At 38.7% G+C, this 17,252-nt stretch overlaps 1 protein-coding gene across 1 annotated transcript in view; it reads right to left on the bottom strand.

The window, feature by feature from the left end:
• CNTNAP5 (contactin associated protein family member 5) overlaps positions 1 to 17,252 on the bottom strand; it is a 1,081,620-nt gene that overhangs the window by 146,751 nt on the left and 917,617 nt on the right. The window contains exons 18-19 of the mRNA XM_052655589.1: positions 9,128 to 9,367; positions 1,725 to 1,949 (exon numbers count right to left, since the gene is read on the bottom strand). Of these exons, the coding sequence (XP_052511549.1) occupies positions 1,725 to 1,949; positions 9,128 to 9,367 (465 nt within the window). The remainder of the gene's footprint in view (positions 1 to 1,724; positions 1,950 to 9,127; positions 9,368 to 17,252) is intronic.

Here is a 17,252-nt window from a genome sequence, read left to right as displayed (position 1 = left end):
TTTACATTAATTATATTAATTAATTAATTAATTAGAATAGTGCCCAGGTGTACAGTTTGATATATGTATATATAAATAATAAGGTATACAGAGTAATAGATATGTAATCTGATATAGATATTTTTGATATGCATTATCTGTATCCATAGGCAACTGCCCATAGAACCATAGCCAAAAGATGCTTTGGAGGAAATCTTTCATCTCTGTAATCATCTGACTATAATTCAGTCACATCAGAAGAGAATGATCTAGTTTAGAGGAAAGATTACTGATTATTCAGAGACCCAGCATCTGGTCCCAGCTGTCATGAGTTAGCTGGCTGGCCTAATTCATGGTTAATCAATTAATCCATGCCTCCGTGTCCTCAGCCAGCCTTATTGACCTTACAAAGACATTATAGTGGCAAGATTTAAAAGCTGACATGTTGCTATAATGGTCCTAATCATATAAAATCTGCTAATAAATAAGAGGTCTAATAACATGTAATGTTTTCCTTTTCTCTTGTAGAGTCTCTTACTGTTAAGTTGGTTGACCATTACTCTTACTCTTGGTTGACCATTCATTATCCCTATTTCTCTTTTTTTTTCTTCCCTTCCATGTTGCTTTTAGAAGGAATGAGTCCTTTAGAGTTAGGCATTGTTGCTATTGTAAATCAGGCCCGATTCAACCCATGGTCTGAATATTATTCTTAGTTTTCTGCGTCATAAAAAACTGGAAAGCAAGATGATACATAGAAGAATAAATCCAAGGAAAATAGAGGAAGAGAAATTTCTAGAGTTTCCATCTAAGGTCTAGAGAGGGCGCAGAGTGTATCCCTGGCTTCTTGTATGCCACCCTCCCCACCCCCATAGTCCATCCCTGTGGTGGATGGTCCAAAAGCCCAGACTCATCTCACTATATAGCAGGTTACAAGAGAAGAAAGACATTCTCGATCATGAGAAAGAATTCCTTGAGAACACAATATGTGGCTCTCCACTTCTGCCCTCTTGGACTGTTCTAATCATGCTCTAGGATTTTGATCTCAAAGTGTCCTTGGCCATGACTGCATAAATGATTCTCATCACTGCAGGGTGGAATTAAGTCATATGAGGAGGAAACCTGATTTCTGTTAACAGACATTAAAATGTTCAGTGTTGATGTCTATCAACATTCCTTGTATGAATTGGATTCTCATCCCTTTATTATTCTAATCTTTGCATATTTCATTTTGCCCACATTCTTTCCAACACCTGATTCCTGGCACCCAGCCCCATACTCCACAAGGTTATGACTCACATATATTGCTTCTCTTTAAGACCAAGGCAATCACCTTGTATTAAAACAGCCTGCATTTATGCCAACTGTTTTAACAGCCCTCAGTAAAAGATCCTGCAGCATAGATGACAGGATATATGTCATGCGTGTCCTTCTGAAATTCAGATATGCTGATGATCTCCTTTGTTCTTAATTGATTCCAGCACAGAATAAATACTAAAGAATGACTGCTACATATTTAAAGTAAATTAAAACCAATGCCTTCGCAACTTCAGCAGAGAATTGACCCAGGTCCTGAGTACCAATGCAACTCATTAGGTAAAACACAACCAAAGTTTGGTCTGGAGATCTGGAAATAAGCTGCCCAGTGGGACCAAATTAAAACTGAAACTATGCAGAGTTCTGGAGGGCATGCACTGGCCCTCCAGTCCAGAATGACACTCCACAGGCTTCATGTAATCGGAACTCACCATTCTTGCAGAGCAGGACAGCCAGGAAGTCCTGAGAAGAAGAATTGATATATAGCAAGAGGCTGGGTGCCTGGGCTGTCACAAAGCTCAGTGCAATGTTTTCTTTGGATAGGGCTGCATCCGCATAAATCGCTGAAGAAGAGAGGCTCACATTCTTGGTCACTGGGTAGGGTTCTTGAAACATGTAAGTTACTGAAGTGCCAGCCTCAAAAACAGCAGAAACCTCTGCAAAATATCAGAGAGGAAAGCACACACTGAAACATTCAGGAGAGTCATCACTGCTTGTTTACTCCTTCTTTCCTACACTTCGGTCACTGTGTGACGATTACATGAATTATAGAATATGTTTCCCACGATAATTTTAAAGCAGCAGAAATCATCATTCCTATTTACAAAGAAGAAACATGAGGCTTTCCAGGGTTAATCACCTTGAATAACGTTGCATGGCTAGAAGAGAAAGCTCAGATGTTCATTGTGAAATGTAGGCCTGGTTTCACATATATTTGCAGAATAACTACCATGTGCCAGGTTGATTTCTTTAGAAACAAAGATGAGATGTCCCTACCTCCTGCACAGTAGAAATAAACTGCGTTGGATTCTCTTTCCTTCAAAACTGAAATCCTTACAATTTGTATGTTTTTCTCATGGGTTGGGAGGATGTTGAGTGGGTGCAAAACTACTGAGAGTAGGATACTGGGAGAGAAAGTAATTCTCTATGGTATTGCAAAATGTGTGAGGACCAACAGAAATGGAGGGGAGGAAATCCATGGAAACAGTAGGAAAGGCACAGGTATCCAACTCCTAGATCAATTATTTTATTTTACTTATTTAAATGAAGGATAGTTTATTTACAATATTGTGTTAGTTTCAGGTTTACAGCACAGTGACTCAGTTATACATGTATGTATATCTATTCTTTTCAAATTTTTTTCCCTTGTAGGTTTTTACAAAATATTGAGTATAGTTCCCTGATATACAATAGGTATTTGTTGGTTAAAGAAAAACATGTGAATCTATATTAACATGATTAATTTCTCTTTTTCCTGAATGATAGGTTGACTATCCCCATGAAATTCTCTGATTGAATCAGTGGCACCAAGAACATAAATAATCTGGCTTTTGTGTTCTAATTCCACTGCAGATTTGTTCTACTTTCGTGAAAATTCTGTAACAGTCTGTAATGGTGTCAAAAGAAAATTTAAGTGGCATATTTATGCATATTGCTTAGCAGGTTGGGAATACCGGTTCCTTCTTCTCTAAAAGTTCAAGAGAGAGTGTTTTGTATGTCTCATGCAGATTAGAATAGCATCAGTACTCCTCATTACAGAGATATACACAGAAACTGGTAACTGGGAGGATTCTAGCTGATCATCAGCTTGATTAAAGCATGTTTCTTCTTTTTTTTCAAGCTCTTTTCATAAGTGAATCTTTTCAGGGACATGTGGCCGGCATTTTGAGCTACTATCTTCTAGTTAAAATAGTAATGGCCTTTATGGGATGTTTCTGTGTGTGTTCGAATATAAGTGTAATTCAGATCATTCTGTATATTAAATACTAACAATATTAAATGGGCATTCATATTACATTTTTCTTTATACTTGGGACAGTAAATTAAAATGAAAAACACTTTTTAAACTAGAGTTGTCCTATCAAATTTCTCTTTCCTCCTTCCCTAGCCTCAGTTATAACTATTTTTATTACTTAGACACTGTGAATTTCAATTTAAATTCAGCGAAACACATGAATTTGATTTATTCCCTGTTTCTTTTCTTTTATAATCTAAGAGTTTGAGTTCTCTGATCATATTTAAGCCCTCTGATTAATCTGAACATCTGAAACCACTGGGCTGAATGTCAGAAAAATCTTCACTTGAAGGTGATTATTGTTAATAACCATCATAAAACTCTAGGATCACAATAACCAACACTGGCAACATCCTTTCATCACCTACATCATGGAAAGAACTGTGCTGATTAGATTTGGAGAAGACAGAACACATGTGAAAAGAAATAAGACTGATGGAATGTGGCCTTGGATATGATGTGTGAATGACAAAGACAGTGAATCCCAGAGGTGGAGCCTTCTGTGATCAGGAGTAGCCTGAGAAGAACTGAAAGAAGAGCTTGGTAATGACTAGGTCTGAAAGTGTGCAAGGAATTCAGAGGAGGTGCTAGGAGACAAGGTGATGCTGGAGAGAACTTGTGCCCCTGGTAGCCTCGGAGCAGATTAACCTGGGCCTGGACCCTGGTGCTATGACCTTCTCCTGCTCTCCTAAGTGACTCTCTCAACCTCAGGCTAACACAAACAGGAATGAATTCAATCTCATGGTGAGGAGAAGGGTTGGGAGAAAGGATGCAAAGGAATAGCACATAGTAGGAATTCAATAAACAACTGGTCTTAATAATAGAAATAGATTTAGAATTAGAGTAAGTATAAAGATTAGGCCTTAATGAATAGGCTAGCAGTTCTATAGAATCAGTCAGACTGTACTTGATTTAGAAAAACTTCAAAAAAACTGAAAATAAATGAAAAAAATGATAATTTGAATGCTGAGTGGATATTTCACAGTATTCAAAAATCATTAAAATTTTCTAATTAATACCAGTCTGTGGATACATGCTTTTATGAGTTCTTATCTTTTAATAATTCATATTATAATATTTACAGAAGAACTTATGTGATACCTAGAATTTGCTTCACTATAATAAAAGAGGAGGAGGGATGATAGCTTATAGATGAAATAAAAATGATCATGAGTTAATAACAGTTGAAGCTAAGTAAGGGATGCCTGGAAGTTCTGGAACCTTTCTCTCTACTGCAGTACATAATTTAATTTTTCTGCAATAAAAAGTAAAAAAAAAAAAAATACAAGTTGGCAGGAAGGTATATATCATAACATTTTTTCAGTAAGTTTTTGACAATTGCTTAATTACTAAATATATATATACTGTTTTTCATTGAAATTCCATTAATACGGGAATAATCAATATATATGCTTATCATAGCATTGTGAAAGTGAAGTTGCTCAGTCGTGTCTGACCCTTTGTGACCCCATGGACTGTAGCCTACCAGGCTCCTCCATCAATGGGATTTTCCAGGCAAGAGTACTGGAGTAGGTTGCCATTTCATTCTCCAGGGGATTTTCCTGACCCAGGGATTGAACCCAGGTCTCCCACATTGCAGGCAGACACTTTACCATCTGAGCCACCAGGGAAGTTCTATAGCATTTTTTGTGTACAAAATTTGGGCTAATCTAAAATAATGATGATACATTATTTGGGATGATTATTCCCAAATAATGATATGGGCAATTTACTGACACTTTATATGCCAGGCATGATCTCAATTGCTTTGTGAAGTGTTTGTTAAATTTCCATGGCAGAAATTCACAAAGAATATCTAAATTTTTCACATATTACATGTGACAAACCATGGAATCATGAGGTTGAATTACACAACCAGCATCACACAGTGTAGACTGTAGATGAGCCAGAATTCTGAACACATGTAGGTCTGGTACCAGAGTCCTACGATCGCTTCAGTAAAATGCTCCAGTGATAGAATGGGTTAAATACACAGAAGCCATTCCACTAGATAGAATATACTGCAATCATTAAAACTGAATTATATAGGAATGCTTATTAAAAACATTAGATAGTATATTTGGAATTCTATTTGAAAATATACTCAGAAATCTAGAAAAATAAAACCAATCTTATCATTCAAAAACAACTACCAAAAAGAAAATCCAATTTTCTTGTATTTCTTTCCTTTGCATTTAGTGGTAGCTGAGAAATTCTATCTATTCCATTTTATTAACATATTATGGAGTGCTAATAGTTGTGTAACTTTGTAAACATACTAAAAAAAAACTGAATTGCACATTTTAGAAGCATACATTTTGGTTATGTAAATTACATCTCAATAATAAAAAAAGAGAGAAGCACACAAACAAAACAATAAAAAACCTTACATATTTAAATCCTATTTTTTATTGTTTTGTTTGTGTGTTTCTCTCTCTCTCTTTTTTTTTTTTTATTCAGGAAGCAACAGTTAGAACTGGACATGGAACAACAGACTGGTTCCAAATAAGAAAAGGAGTATGTCAAGGCTGTATATTGTCACCCTGCTTATTTAACTTATATGCAAACTACATCATGAGAAACACTGGGCTGGAAGAAGCACAAGCTGGAATCAAGATTGCTGGGAGAAATATCAATAACCTCAGATATGCAAATGAAAACACCCTTATGGCAGAAAGTGAAGAGGAACTAAAAAGCCTCTTGATGAAAGTGAAAGTGGAGAGTGAAAAAGTTGGCTTAAAGCTCAACATTCAGAAAACAAAGATCATGGCATCTGGTCCCATCACTTCATGGGAAATAGATGGGGAAACAGCGGAAACAGTGTCAGACTTTATTTTAGGGAGCTCCAAAATCACTGCAGATGGTGACTGCAGCCATGAAATTAAAAGACGCTTACTCCTTGGAAGAAAAGTTATGACCAACCTAGACAGCATATTGAAAAGCAGAGAGATTACTTTGCCAACAAAGGTCCATCTAGTCAAGGCTATGGTTTTTCCAGTGGTCATGTATGGATATGAGAGTTGGACTGTGAAGAAAGCTGAGCACCGAAGAATTGATGGTTTTGAAGTGTGGTGTTGGAGAAGACTCTTGAGAGTCCCTTATACTGCAAGGAGATCCAACCAGTCCATTCTGAAGAAGATCAGCCCTGGGTGTCTTTCGGAAAGCTGAAACTCCAGTATTTTGGCCACCTCATGCAAAGAGTTGACTCATTGGAAAAGACTCTGATGCTGGAAGGGATTGCGGGCAGGAGGAGAAGGGGATGACAGAGGATGAGATGGCTGGATGGCATCACCAACTCAATGGATGTGAGAATGAGCGAACTCCAGGAGTTGGTGATGGACAGGGAGGCCTGGCATGCTGCAATTCATGGGGTCACAAAGAGTCAGACATGACTGAGCTACTGAACTGACTGACCACATTCTTGTGGTAATAGGATGAAATTAGGGTCAAAAAGAGTAAGTCACTAAACCAATATGACTGTCAGAGTTCTCATATGTTAAATGTATTATTACTTCTTCCTTCATACCTTGGGCATACGGAATAAAAGCTGCAGTCCATCAGTCATAGCTAATTTGTGATTATTACTTGTTTATATCCAGATCGGAAACATAAAATGGGTCAATAGATGGTGGTTCTAGGCCAGTCACTTGTCATGAACAAATGTTCTTAATTCCACCCTAGATATTTCCAAGATCTGCATCCCCTAAAATATACACGGAAGGTTAGCATAGAAGCCTCTTCCAGTAGAGAACAGCCTTGTCTAGGACAATCTTGGAGCTAAGGGTTCCCATTTCACTCCAAAGCCACATTTCCCAGAGTCAACTGACATGGCTCAAAGATGTGGATAGAAGGTTCATCTTACATACTTTGCAACTGCAGAATATAAAGGGAATTGTTTCCTTAGATTTATGAGATAGGGAGAAAGTTCACAAACAGTGAAATATGAAGCAAGCTGAAAAGGCTAAGTACATATTTGTCCATTTTTCTTATAGATCACACTAAAACGTGGGAAGAGAGCACAGCAGATATTTCAACAAATACAGTCAAAAGATGCAGTGGCATGGACAGAAGATAATGAATAGGAGTTGTTTCAGAGAAAGGAACCAATGGGAAATTAGGCTAAACTTAGAGTGAGATGATCTATGAGATGTTTGAAAAATGTCTCTGGAGAAATGCATAGAGTTCTCTCATTTTTCTCTATATTTTATTTTTTTCCCAAACTAACACTTGGTTATAGATCTTGTAAAATAATACTAGCAGATTTTAGTGAGTTGGGCTTGATAATGTTTACTCTGCATTTGCTTCTTCTAGCATGTAGAGCCAGTCTAAGGGTGGCATTCCAAATTTCAGGGGAAATTATTCCACAGACTTCCACTGATGTTAAAACCCAGGAGCACACATGAACAGCCCACCAACACAGGACCTGCTTTAGCTCAGCCTTCCATGCACGCCTGCCATTCTGCTGGCCCTAAAATTTGTACCGGTAATTTTCTCCCAAGGAGCACAATGCTTTCCAGTAGCAACAAGCAAATGATTCAAACTAACTGGGGAGGAGGCCAGCATCAATGAATGAAGAGTTTAAATTACAGTCTCTTAAAAAGAACATTCAGTAGGTTTTTTTCCCTATTATTTTTAAATTCTAGGAGTAAGTTGAATGAAATAAAACATTGTTTGTTACTGGTCCTTGAAAGATGTGTTTTCATGAACTGATGAGAATTATTTGTAATTCCTATCATTGTTTGTATGTAAATGGTGTTTCACAGTGATTAAAATATTTTGTTTTAATAGTTTAAATGCTGCTCTTGAACTAATGCTTACATTCTTTGTTCAACAATCTTTATTTTCCATCAATAGAATAAACTTTAGGAGAGTCTGCAAAGATTGATAGTAGACCAAATCGTTGTCCTTCTAGTTGAAAAACACTAGGTACTGATACTGAATCGTGAATTTTTATAGTTTGTAGTCAGTTTTAATTTATCTAGAGAATTTACACCATAAGCATCGTTCCTTGTTCAAGTGTGTGTATCCAACATGATTAGCTTCTGCCAATGAAATTAATTTATAGGATTTGGAAAGTGTGGAAAGGTACTAGGGCAGGGGTTTTGATGCCTGTGCTCCATTCTCAGCCCCCTAGGAACTAAATGTGAATCTTTGGGCAAGGCTTTTAAAGCCTCAGACGCCACTCATGTCACCTGCAGAATTGAGAGATTTTATTTTTTTTAAATACATGATATGGATTTTATTAACTTACCTATACACTCCCTATTGTAAAAATGATTCAGGATGGCTTCAAGGTCTCTAAAGATTTTCCAGGCCTAGATTCGATGATTATTTGATCACATTTGTGGATGAAGAAATTGGAATTAGGAAAGTTAGTGCAACAGAAATGACAGGCCACCTCTCCCAGGGCTCAGCTGGCTCTAGGCCACATCAAGTGTGTTTTCCTGTTACTATCTATCCTATTCAACTGTACTGCCAGTATCCACACACATGCTGCTGCTGCTGCTGCTGCTAAGTCTCTTCAGTCGTGTCTTACTCTCTGCGACCCCGTGGACTGTAGCCCACCAGGCTCCTCTGTCCACGGGATTCTCTAGGCAAGAATAATGGAGTGGGTGGCCATTTCCTTCTCCACCACACACATGAAGGATGTGTATATGTAATTATGTTGAGAAGCAATCCAGAGAGTCTGCAGAGAGAGAAATTGAGGGAGAATAAATGAATGTTTGAGGACTCTCTAAGGGCATGAGTTTCCTGTGACATGTCTACAATCTGTAGGCACTAAAACACAACCTGTGGGGAAAACATAGATTTCTATTGTACCTTTTTTGCAGAAGGGTCCTTCATATGGTGAACTGGTGCAATCGCAGAAATATCCACTGTGCTTCTCCACACACTTGCCCCCATTGTGGCAGATGCTGCCATAACTGCTGCAATGGCCCGGGCATCCTGGCCGAACTCCAGAAGTGACTTTTGCCCTCTCCTCCAGGTCCAGTTTCTGCCCATTCAAGTGTAAGGAGCGTATGCATCCTAGGAAGCCTTTCTGTCTTGATGATGTTCCCCCTGAGCAGTGAAAAATAAAAGGAGAAAAAAAATAAGGTACCGTGCTCACATTTTTGAGGTTTAATATCCCCAAACTGATAATAGTCAATTAGTAATCTGTTGGCATGATGTGTTGGACTTTTCTGTTAAAGTTTCCAGTGAGAATTAGAAATTCAAAGAGCCTGGGGAAAAGGGCATGTGTTTCCAGGCTGGAAAAAGTACTCTCTCACTCGAAAAATAAATACATAAATAAAATAAAATAAACTATGGTTCATGTGGAATCCTCCACTTGACATGTTTAACATAGAAACTTCAGATGACTAGGCTCCTTGCAAATGAAATAAAATGTATTTTTCCTCTAAAGTGATGTGAAAGTTGCTCACTTGTGTCTGGCTCTTTGTGACCCCATGGACTTCTCCAAGCCAAAATACTGGAGTGGGAAGCCTTTCCCTTCTCCAGGAGATCTTCCCAACCCAGGGATTGAACCCAGGTCTCACGCGTTGCAGGAAGATTATTTACCAACTGAGCTAACAGAGACGCCCCAATCTTTGTCTATAGCAGACATTTATCTGAAGGTGAATGGTCAGAGTGGGACTCTCCCTCCGACAATGTTAGAAGCAAGCTGTTTGCTGCACTGAGTTAGAAAAAGGCAACAAGCTTTGTAAAGCTTGGGCTTCCCTGGTGGCTCAAAGGGTAAAGAATCTGCCTGAAATGCAGGAGACCTGGGTTTGGTCTCTGGGGGAGGAAGATCCCCTGGAGGAGGGCATGGCTACCACTCCAGTATTCTTGCTTGGAGCATTCCATTGATAGAAGAGCCTGGTGGGCTATAGTCCATGGAGTCACAGAGTCAGACACGACTGGGCAACTTTCACTTTGTAAAGGTTATGCAGCATTGTGTCAAGTACTATAAAGAGATGGATGTTAGGACCAGACAGACATGGCATCAAACTCCATGCCAATAGCCATTAGACCTAATGACAATAATGACCACATAATGACTGAATCCCCTAAGCCTTAGCTCCTTGATCTCTAAAATAAGAATCAGTCTATTTCATGTGTTTATTTACAAGGCTTAGTTAAGATTACAGAATATTCTACATCCTTAATCATTGTTCTTTTCTCTTGAGCCTCACAATGATTAGAACTAGTAGACTGTGTCTGTGTGCATGCATGTATATGTATATATATCTCCCAGTGATTACCCCCAAATCATTATTTGGAAAATAAATTTCTTCTTCTGGAATGCAGAAAAGAATTGCAACCCAACTTTCTCCTGAGGGTACATCTTGAAGGCTTCAGAAAGAGTTGCAACGCTTGTTGCAAATTAATCAGGAACAGAGGAGATTCAAAGTGACAGAATGTTTTGTCACTGTTGGAAACATAGAATTCTACCAACCTAAACCAGAGGATATTAGAAAAATGTGTGCAGAGAGAGAATAAGCCAAGAATTAAGCCAAATTCCATCAGTAGTTATTGATTTGGTGTTGGGAATTCTGGGAGAGTTCAGAGAGAATACAGAGTCAGCCTTTCCTTACAAAACACAAATTCTATTTCAAGTTCAATGCTTTGGCCTAAAGCCCACAGTTGCTTGGAAAAATGGAGGACACATTAAAGTCTCCAAGGTCTACAGAGTGTCCTAATGGAGAAAAGGTAAGTTGGAAAACAATGGCAGTAATAAGGTGGTATTTGTTTATTGTATAAATCATCTCTCCTTTCTGAGCCTCATTTATTTGTAATCATTCATGCTAAAATTTTATTAAATCCTGGTCCAGCAAGTGACTCGATAAAAATATATTCATATCAAAGTGGATACAAAAATGAATTCTAAATATGTTATCTCTGACCAGGAAATTTGCAATAAATAAGAAACAAAGCTGTAAGTTAGATAAATGAATACATAATGTGAATAAAAAATCTGCAAGCATGGCAGGGTGGACATAATGTTAGTTAGCAATAGGGTTGAGGAACTTCCCTGGTGGTTCAGTGGCTAAGACTCCCAGCTCCCAATCAGGGATACAGGGTCCAATCCCAGGTCAGGGAACTAGATTTCACATGCTGCAACTAAGACCTGGTACAGCAATATAAACAAATAAAAATAAACACATAAAAAGGATTTTCAAAAAGCAAGAGTTGGAAGTGGGGAGAATTCTGCCATCTCTGAATCACACCAGGTTATCAGATCCATAAATATATGTACAGTATTCACTGGCTGCTCCTGCAAGATCGGGACAAAATGTTTCTAAAGAATTAATTTAATGTTTTATTCTGAAGGAGTGATAGAACTCCACTCTGTTTTCAGTTCTGATAAGTGATACCCAAGCAGGCCAGAAGGTCAAACCCAAATTGCTTTCTCCTGTCTGTCTCAATTTTAGTGAGTAAATCTCCTTTTAACCACAAGATAAATCAATTATAAACACAAGCAGATCATGAAGAAAGGTTCATTCTTTCTTTCCTAGAGATGGTGTAGAATAAAGAGAGGAGAATTTATGTAGGCAAATGTTTTGTTTTATTTTTCCCCTTATTTTGTAGTCACTCCCTGTGGTGGATTTGTATAACTCTTCATATATCTTGTTAGTGGCATTTTTCTTCTAAGCAGAGGTGGAGAATGCAAGATCTATTATACATTTGCTTGTGTGTGACTTAGTCAACACGTTTATAAATGAAGAAGTGGCTAGGGTGGTGTTTCTAGCAGAAATACACTCCTTGGTGTTTGAGACATACAAAGTATGGTGAGAATGACCCGAAATAAGGGAGTCATTTCAATTGCAGATGCTGGTAAAACACAATGACACAATGAATATGAACCAAATTGCACAATGAATTAAATTTCCATTTTCTCCTGGCTGCTTTTTATTCTTTAAGAGGGAGAAAAACTAGAGGTTAGGCTCCTTTTTCTTATGGAGAGGCAATATTGTAGACTAAGAATAGAGTGCTTCAAGAAAGATGCTCCCCACCCACACAGTCATGGCCAATCAGGTGATAAGCACGCTCCCTTTTCTGACAAGGTCACCTATTTTGCTTTGTGTTGGTGGAGGTGTGAATCTTCCCTGAAACTTGAATAGTGTACAGAAAATGCTGCCACAATCTTCACTCCCCTTTCTCACACACGTCCTTCTCCCTCAGTCCTGTCCTATTCATCTGCACCCTTAATTATCTTTGGATCCATCAGCATCTGTCCACACTAAGAGCCACAGTCTTGAATTCTTCTCACCCTCACTTTAATTTCTTAAACTGAGAAGAGCTGGGACGTGGGATGATCATTTATTTGCTGCAGTGCTTGCACCTGGAGAAATGTTTCCTTGAGCAACAAAATACAAACAAACTGTAAGGGACTGAAAATAACTGTGTGTGTTCACAATTGGGGCAAATTATGGATGTGGGGGTGTGCTCAGTTGCTCAGTTGGGTCTGACTATTTGTGACCCCATGGACTATAGCCCATCAAGCTTCTCTGTACATTGGATTCTCCAGGCAAGAATAATGAAATGGGTTGCCATTTCCCACTCCAAATTTATGGACAATAAGATACAAAAAAAAACAAAAGAACCCAACTCTCACTTCTGAAAAATCAGAACAGAGTACTGTGCATGCCCCCTGCACACAACATCATCTATTTAGTTCAGTCACTCCATTGTGTCTGATTTTTTGTGACCCCATGGACTGCAGCACAGCAGGCTTCCCTGTCCTTCACTATCTCCCAGAGTTTGCTCAAACTCATGTCCATTGAGTCAATGATGCCATCCAACCATCCCATCCTTTGTCACCCCCTTCTCCTCTTGCCCTCAGTATTTTCCAGAATCAAGGGCTTTTCCTACAAGTTAGCTCTTGGCATCAAGGCCAAAGTATTGGAGCTTCAACTTCAGCCTCAGTTCTTCCAGTGAATATTCAGGACTGATTCCACCTAAACCATCCGTCTGGCCTGACTCCTGGACCTTTCCCTACCTTCACACCATATGAGAAATCAGCTAGATCCCTACTCAGAAAGCAAGCAAGGGAACATATTACTTGTTCTCACTCTCTCCTGCTACAACAGGAGACCCAGTAAATACTTCTTTAAATTTCTTGTGGGTGCTGTGCTCAGTCACTTCAGTCATGTCCCACTCTTTGTGACCCTGTGGATAGATACATACTACTATATACAATAGGTAACCAACAAGGTCCTGCTGTTTAGCACAGGAAAGTACACTCAATATTTTATAATGACCTATAACAGAAAAGGATATGAAAAAAATATGTATCTGTATAACTGATCACTGCTGTACACCTGAAACTAACACAACTTTGTAAATCAACTATACTTCAACTTAAAAACAAAAAAGACCATAGCCTTATTTTGGCACTGGGCTTGGCCCAGAGTAAATAAATATGAATAATTTAAAAAATTCTAGTAAGCCTTCCATTGAAAAATCTGAAGACCTGTTAACAAAAAAGCTACTTCCTGCTTGACAAAGCCCAGCTGCCCTGGGATCAGTTCCTTTATGACAGGATAAGAACTGTCCACTTAGCCCCATTCCCTACCAGGACAATTTCATTCTTTCAGACCTCCTTTCTGGCCCTTGAAGGTGTTTGAATTTTCAGCTGTTGGTCTCATAAATTTTTATCTTATTTATCTTTTTCTTGCCTAGAGTTTACTATAAACTTGGGAAAAGAACCACAAGAAACATAGTAATAAAAAGAAGTTATCTTAAAATGGCTGAGAATCATGTTTCTGAGGCTTTCACTTAATCTAGATTAAGCAATGTGTTTAAGAATCAGAACAACGCTTCCAATTCTAAAAAAAAAAAGATTGAAACATACTTACTATATGCTAGAAACTGTATAACTAACTCATTTAATATCATTTGGAAAGAAGAAATTCTTCATATTATTCACATTACAGAGTTGAAGAAACTTAATGACAAAGAAATTGCTTTGGCCAAAGTCAAGAATCAATTCCAGAGCCAGGAGTCAGACTGGGATCTCTTGACCTTCAATGCCTGGATACCTTCAAAGCCCTAAAAATCCTAAAATGAGCTATTTGATTAGACTATTTTGATAATGGAGCAAGGATATATGGTCCTTCCTCCCCTGCCCCATGTCCTCTGCCTGCCTTTGTCTGTAGAAAAACTTTAGTCACAGAATAAATTTAATCAGAGAAGTGAGAAGATGCAGAAAGAAAGGAAAGCAGTCAAACAGGACAAAATAATAGTTTAGCCACTAAACAAAGTCAAGGACCTTTAGTTCCTTCTCAGCGTATATGATAATATTCTGAGCCATCCCCTATGAGCTGTCTTGTACATACTGAAACCTCCACCAGCTGGAAGTTTACTACATGATGACCAGATTGCAGCCATTACATAAGTTATCACAGTTTGGAGAACTGGTCCCAAAGAAATGGGAACAAATCCACCCAGAACTGAAGATAATTGTACCCAAAACAATCCAGATGATGCTAATCAGACCACTACATGACCAATTTCAAAAGACTGTTAGAACTGACTGCTGTTTTTGCATGTAGCCCCCTCCTTCTGCCTATACACCTGAACCTCCCCTTTAAAAGTTGAGCACTGATTGTCACTTTGGACAGGAGTCTGCCCTCTCCCCAAGTTGGCAACCTCCAAAATAAAGAAAACTTCACTTTCTACCAGCTTTCCTCTCCAGTATTGACTTTCAAGCAGTGAGCAGGCAGACCCCACTTTTGGTTACAGTTTGGGTCAGTACTACAACTAAGTACTGCTTCCACTTTCTTCTCATCTCTTCCGTGGATTCTCCCACCAAGTAATATACACATGTACATTTATTCTCTCTTCCACACCAATCTTCTGGGCAGCCTAAACTATTAGTTCACCAGCCTACATAGAAGCAGTTTTATATGAATCTCTGCTGTTGGCCCTTGACATTAAGTGTCTTCATTATGATGATGTTTCCTTGGACTGAGTATGAATCAACTCTTAAAAAGGTTACCATCATCATTCTTAATCTGTCTTAGAAAATTGCCCTGTGTCAGCTCAACAAATGCTCATTGCTTCCAGAAAAACACCTCATTTCCTTGTACCCTCCCTGAACAAGAGCCTCTGTTTCTCTCATGTGTGCCTGCAGTCTGGATCACACACATTCAAACAAAATTCCTTTGCTGAGGACCTTTTCTCTGGAACAGCATTGGATGTGCCAGGTCAGGGTCCTGTTTCACAAAACTACGCAGTGTCATATGCTCCCTCTCACACTTTCTCTCTCCTTGAACTTGGAGCAGCTGTTATCTATATAAATTACTTTGCCTAAAGTCAAGAATTGAGTGATGTGCAGATGCATTACTACCCAGATTTCAAATTCTACAGTAGCAGCAAGTTTAGCATGTACTTGTTAAACAAAACAAAGCAAAACAAAAGAAATGCGGTAACCATCAGTGACTTTTTGCTTTTGTTCCTGCCCCTTCAATTGGCAGAATTTGGGTACCAGAAGGAAATCCTAGTGGAAATTTTAACTGCAAAATGTCATTTCCTTAAGGATAAGGCATGTGTCTGTTTACCTTTTGCTAGATACAGAGATTGCTTGCTTAGGAATCAATAAACACACACTATGAAATAATGCAGGTGGCACTAACTGGATGTCTACAAAGTAAAATGGGGATTTTTTTTGTTGTTTTTCAGTTTCTCAGTCATGTCTGACTCTTTATGACTTCATGGATTGAAGTGCGCCAGGCTTCCCTGACCTTCACTATCTCCCAGAGTTTGTTTAAACGCATGTCGGTAGAATCGGTAATTCAATCGAACCATCTAGCCCTCTGTTATCCCTTTCTCCAACTGCCTTCAATCTTTCCCAGCATCAGGGTCTTTTCCTATGGGTCGGCTCTTGGCATTAGGGGACCAAAGAATTGGAGCTTCAGCTTCAGCATCAGTCCTTCCAATGAATATTCAGGATTGATTTCCTTTAGGATGGATTGGTTGGATCTCCTTGCACTCCAAATGACTTTCAAGAGTCTTCTCCAGCATCACGGTTCAAAATCATCAGTTCTTTGACACTAAGCCTTCTTTATGGTCCATCTTGCTTTATGGTCGAGAAAAATCATAGCTTTGACTATATGGGACCTTTGTAGACAAACTGATGTCTTTGCTTTTTAACATACTGTCTAGGTTTGTGATTCCTGTGTTGGGAAGATCCCCTGGAGAAGGGCATGGTAACCCACTCCAGTATTCTTCCCTGGAGAATCCCATGGACAGAGGAGCCTGGTGGGCTACAGTCCATAGGTAGCAAAAAGTCAGACAAGACTGAAGTGACTGAGCACACAGCACAGGTGTGTCATAGCTTTCCTTCCAAGGAGTAAGTAAGTGACATTTTATTTCATGGCTGCAGTCACTTGTCTGCAGTGATTTTGGAGCCTGAGAAAATAAAATCTGTCACTGTTTGCATTTCTTCCCCATCTATTGCCATGAAATGATGAGCCTGAATGCCATGATTTTATTTTTTGAATTTGAGCTTATGGCTAGTTTTTTTCACTCTCCCCTTTCACCTTCATCAAGAGGCTCTTTAGTTCCTCTTCATTTTCTGCCATAACGGTAATATCATCTGCAAAGGTGAGGTTATCTGATATTTCTGATACATATAATATTTCTCCTGGCAATCATGACTCTAACTTGTGATGCATACAACCAGGCACTTAACATAATGTACTGTGCATAGAAGTAAGTAGGCAGGGTGACAATATATAGTCTTTTATTTTCTTAGATTTTTTTAAATGTAAATTTATTTATTTTAATTGGAGGCTAATTACTTTACAATATTGTATTGGTTTTGCCATACATCAACATAAATCCACCACAGTATACACATGTTCCCCATCATGAACCCCCTTCCCACCCCCACCCCCCCAAATACCATCCCTCCGGGTCATCCCAGTAACTAGCCCTGAGCATCCTGTATCATCCATAGAAC

The sequence above is a fragment of the Budorcas taxicolor genome, chromosome 2, assembly GCF_023091745.1.
Source record: "Budorcas taxicolor isolate Tak-1 chromosome 2, Takin1.1, whole genome shotgun sequence".
NCBI lineage: Eukaryota > Metazoa > Chordata > Mammalia > Artiodactyla > Bovidae > Budorcas > Budorcas taxicolor.
The sequence above is the reverse complement of the archived record's forward strand: the minus strand, read 5'-3'. Positions and strand labels throughout refer to the sequence as shown.